Here is a 5,585-nt window from a genome sequence, read left to right on the forward strand (position 1 = left end):
ATTACCGTAATGAACTGATATTCACAAGAAAGCGCAATGTCTCAGCTTTCAGAAACTGTTGAAATTTTTAAAATAGAGCAAACGGTTCCGGAGTTACGGTAATTCAAAGAGCACGTGTCCAAATGTGTCTGGGGCGACACGTTCGCCCTTAAAGGGCTAGACTCCTGCTCTACTGTGTGTAGCACCGTACCCAGACAGTAACGCAGACAATCACCAAGATGACATATTTCGGTGACATCCGTGTAGCTTTGCTGAGCTTAGCGGATCAAATAGAAACAGGTGATCTGTCAGTAGACGCTATTTTGAGACGTTTGGACGACATTTTTGAAATGATCGGTTTGGTACACGCTGCAGAAGAGCACGCTAACATCCATGACTCTATTTACGACGCTGAAGTTGGCTTCCGATTCACAGCTTCCGATTCGCGAGAGCGTTCCACTGTATTTTTCGAACTCAGACCACCTAAAAACAGGTCCTGTTCGAAAACTACTGTACCAGACAGTTCAAACCAGGATTAAAGAACGCTCTCGCGAATTGGAAGCCAACTTCAGCGTCGTCTCTCTCTCTTTCTCTCATCCTCTGTCCGCTCCGAACCCCCGCGCATTTAGCGCATACCCGGCCGCGTTCTCGCTTATGTCCAGACCCCCCCACACACACTCCCACCCCGCCGCGTGCGTTCCCGCACACACGGCGGTGTGAAGCCAACTTCAGCGTCGTAAATAGAGTTGTGAATGTTGGCGTGCTCTTCTGCCGCGTGTACCAAACCGATCATTTCAAAAATGTCGTCCAAACGTCTCAAAATAGCGGCTGCTGACAGATCACCTGTTTCTATTTGATCCGCTAAGCTCATCAAAGCTACACGGATGTCACTGAAATATGTCATCTTGGTGATTGTCTGCGTTACTGTCTGGGTACGGTGCGACACACAGTAGAGCAGGAGTCTAGGCATACAAGTCGATTTCAGAGGATCAGCCAATGAACGTTTAGATCCCACCCACTTTCAGTGATTGACAGACAGAGTCATTATTCGGAAAAAAGCTCATCATGAAATACGTCGTTCTGAAAAACAGCATTGTGAAATAAAAAGGACACTTTGGAAAACAGTAATTTTGAAATACAAGTTTCTACAAAAAACCCCACATGATTATAATATCCAACATAATAATTATAATAATATCCAACATGAAAAAAAAAATATTATGATATATATTTTAATTATGAAATGTTTTTAACATAAAAATTATGTTTTAAAGTAAAAATGAAATGTATTTCATAATAAAATGGTCAATTATTCATTGAAAAGACTTTTATTGGAGTGTTGCTTGATTAAATAATGTTGTATTTATTTATTTAATTATGAACAGTTTGGGCCTCCATATTAAACAAGTCAGAACAAGCTCCTTCCTGACTGGTTGACAGTACTTCCTCTAAAAACGTGACTCAGACCGACTCGGACTAATCGCTGTCGACGGGTTGCTATCGCGGTAGATGTACCAGGAAGCGACGGCGAAGGCCCCTGCCTGATTTCGCAAGGGTAGAAGTAGGGCTGAGCGATATGGGAATTTTCATATTGCGATATCGTTTTTTTCATTTTGTGCGATAACTATATTAAAAACGATATAAATCAAATAATCAAAGTAATCTGTATTGCAAACAGCTTTAGGACTTCAGATTTTTACACCTTAACTTTACCCCCCCCCCCTCCCCCCCATTAAATCTTAGTTAGTTCAAATGAAACTTTAATTATTTTTTGTATTAACTGTAGTATTGAAACTAACTGTGAGGAACATTTAAATATTTCTAATAAATATTGTACATATACATAATGTACACAATAGTTAAACCATAACGGTGGTATGTTTTCAATAGGCTGTACAGAATTTCTGATTTATTTTAATCTGACTGCAGCACATACAAGTTCCTTTCAAATTAAAATTAAGTCTTAAAAACATTGTTCTAAAGCAGCAAATATATTGCAGTTATTTTTATATTATTTTCTAATTTCTTCTGAACATAAACTATAGGTACTGCTGTGCAGCAGAAGATAATAAAATGTAAACTTAAAATAAACAGTTCTGATAATAGATTTAATCATCATTTCACTCAATCATCTGACATGTGTACATGTTGGAGGATTGATCAAACACATAAGATCTCTTCATTTAGTGTCATGTCAGGAGTCGTTAAAAACAAGTTTATTTTACTATTATTAGATCACCTCATTAAGAAATGAGCATAAACAGCACAAATGTAACTAACAAATTCATTTTTGATACATAATAAAACAACAAATTATTCTAATTCGAAGCTCTATACAAAAGCTTTTGGTTAATATTTTAACAAAACCCTAAACCCCCCCCCCCCGCGCGGCTGTTACGAGCATGCGCAGTCTGTCCTTTCAATGTAGAGGAGGGGGGTCCGGTGACGATGTTTCCAGAACAAAATATATAAACATCGTTACCTTGACATTAAAAATAAAAGTATTTGCGATTATATATTGGTTATTGGTTTACTGAAATAATGTTTTCTGTTGTGTCCTTTTGTCATCATTCGGGGCCTCCGTCCCCCGCTCTCAGTCTGGGCTCCTAGAATCAGCCGCTCCTTAAGAAGAAGAAGAAGAAGAAGCGCGGCTCTTCCGGGGTTTTCTCCCGTGTTATTTAACACGAAAGTTTATCGCAATAGTCTCATTTCACTATCGAAAAAAAGTAATATCGCAATAACGATAATTATCGTTTTATCGCCCAGCCCTAGGTAGAAGGTAATGCATTTCCTATGGGGGACCTCAACGCATGATTTGTCCAGTTCTATTTAGACGGTCTATGGTTGGCCCCCACGTCTAATGTTGGAAACATTTGATTGACAGATTTTAAGGGATAGATGCATGGACCTCCAACAAGCTCTCTCCTGATTGGCAACAGTGGTTACCATAGAAACTTGACCGAGACTGACTCACCCCAATCGGTATAATGGTTGGGGATATTAGATATGCAATAAAGTCAAAAACATGCACAATAGTACAGTGATGGATGGATGCATGCTTAAGATGCAAACCGCATAAACAGCATTGTTAAAAAGAACTTAATGGATTGGAGATAAAGGGCGCCACTCATGCTGCTGCTTGTGTTTTCTCCTGCAGGCAGAGATGAGGGCAGCAGTGTTTCTGGCCATGGAGGACCAAGATAGACTGGAGGTGGGTCTTGGTCCTATTGGGACTCTCCACTCTTTGCGCCTCTCTCACCTGCCTGTCCTTTACATCTTCAGAACAAAGTCCCACTCGTCAATGAAAGCCTGAAGAAATGTTTGAACAGCAGAGACGGTGAGTTTAATGGTGTGGGGTCTAAGTGCTGGCTGTATTAAGTCAATGACAGGAATTAACTCACAATGAAAAGGTTGTATACAGCAGGATCACATCAACCCAGTTTGGTTACTGTGTAAGAGGTGGTTTTTAGATTAGATTCTGTGTAACAACCAGTATCAACAGTTTGAAAGGTGAAGTAAAACGTTTATTGTCCTCAGTGCAGTCAGAAGCACATAATCAGAGCCTGATCCAATTAAAAAAAAAAACAAAACAAAAAAAAAACACACACACAAAACATCAGATTTAATGGGGAAAAAAAACAGAAATTAATGTTAAAAAAAATTTGTAACAAGAATCAGATAACATGGGTTCTGGAAATAAAAACAAGTACCGGTCTGCTAAGATCCTTGGACTAGTTATCCATCACACTGAGACAGAGAGAGGGTATTATAAAGTGGCGTTGGTCATGGCCACGCGCCTCTGCTGCTGCCCATTGCCTTCCATTGCACAATAGGAAATGGACATATAGAGACCCAAACAAAGTGTTGTGTGGGACAAAATTTAAACTATAAATTATGATTTTAAAGGTTGCTTGTGATGACAGCCTAAATACTGATTGTGCAAAAATGTTTTGTTCAAATAGCAACTCATTCAATGCCACTAACTCCCTCTGATCATTTATTTCTCAGGCTTAATATTCTTTATATTTATAACATTAATATTTACCAGATTTGTATTTTATGTATAAAATTGTGTTTAATAGAAATGCTGCCCTGAGCAGAGATCCATCAATATAACACTTATTCTGAGAAAAAGTTTAAGGCAATCCCTGATGATAAATTGATTGTATTATAACATCTAAATGTTTTTCTTTTGTTTTTTAAGATGTGTAAAGTCTATAATTATGAATATATAAAATTGTATTTTACGTTACGGTCTCTGTATGACCGGAGCAGGAGCTTGGTTCGCATGGCCGGCAGTAAGTCGGACCTGTTCCCGGTGCATGTTGGACTCCGGCAGGGCTGCCCTTTATCACCGGTTCTGTTCATAGTCTTTATGGACAGAATTTCTAGGCGCAGCCAGGGGCCGGAGGGTGTCTGGTTTGGGGACCACAGGATTTCCTCTCTGCTCTTTGCAGATGATGTCGTTCTGTTGGCTCCATCGAACCGGGACCTCCAGCATGCATTGGAGCGGTTTGCAGCCGAGTGTGAAGCGGCCGGGATGAGGGTCAGCACCGCTAAGTCTGAGGCCATGGTTCTCGACCGGAGAAAGGTAGTTTGCCCTCTCTCGGTGGGTGGAGTGCGCTCGCTCAGGTGGAGGAGTTTAAATATCTTGGGGTCTTGTTCACGAGTGATGGAAGATCGGAGCGTGAGATCGACAGGCGGATTGGAGCTGCGTCCGCTATTATGCGGTCGCTGTACCGGTCCGTTGTGGTGAAAAGAGAGCTGAGCCAGAAAGCAAAGCTCTCGATTTACCGGTCGATCTTCGTTCCAGTACTCACCTATGGTCATGAGCTTTGGGTCGTGACCGAAAGAACGAGATCCCGACTACAAGCGGCTGAAATGAGTTTTCTCCGGAGGGTGGCTGGACGCTCCCTTAGAGATAGGGTGAGAAGCTCGGTCACCCGGAGAGAGCTCGGAGTAGAGCCGCTTCTCCTCCGCATCGAGAGAAGCCAGTTGAGGTGGCTCGGGCATCTGGTCCGGATGCCTCCTGGACGCCTCCCTGGTGAGGTGTTCCGGGCATGTCCCACTGGGCGGAGGCCCCGGGGAAGACCCAGGACACGCTGGAGAGACTATGTTTCTCGGCTGGCCTGGGAACGCCTCGGGGTCCCCCCAGAGGAGCTGGAGGAAGTGGCCGGGGAGAGGGAAGTCTGGGCATCTTTGCTTAGACTGCTGCCCCCGCGACCCGGTCCCGGATGAAGCGGAGGAAGATGGATGGTATTTTACGTTAATTTAAAGTTTTATTGGATAGAGGCTCTAATACAAGCCCACACAGGTTTTTTTTGCCTCTTCCTGCACCTACTTTTTATGTATTTTTATATCTGTTTTTTTCTTTTTTGCAATATTTTTTATGTGCAAATAAATAAAATAAAAAAACTGAAATTGCCATACAAAACCTCCACAACTCGACTAACCATGTTAGCAAGCTGATGTTGTAGTCCTAACATCTTAATTTACTTTTATGTTATGCCCCAAATCCCACTGGACAAAAAGGGGTGTAACACTGAAAATGCAATACTCAGTTTTATTAATGAAAATACCAGAGGAAACTGACTTCGGTTAAAAAA

General features: G+C 41.7%; 1 protein-coding gene across 1 annotated transcript in view; it reads left to right on the forward strand.

Annotated features, from left to right (window-relative positions):
- The window catches only part of cep43 (centrosomal protein 43), a gene marked incomplete in the record, with an annotated part of 52,847 nt that overhangs the window by 2,959 nt on the left and 44,303 nt on the right, over positions 1–5,585 (forward strand). The window contains 2 exon segments of the mRNA XM_024260935.2: positions 3,137–3,190; positions 3,262–3,316. Of these exon segments, the coding sequence (XP_024116703.1) occupies positions 3,137–3,190; positions 3,262–3,316 (109 nt within the window).

This window comes from Oryzias melastigma, unplaced genomic scaffold, assembly GCF_002922805.2.
Source record: "Oryzias melastigma strain HK-1 unplaced genomic scaffold, ASM292280v2 sc00160, whole genome shotgun sequence".
NCBI lineage: Eukaryota > Metazoa > Chordata > Actinopteri > Beloniformes > Adrianichthyidae > Oryzias > Oryzias melastigma.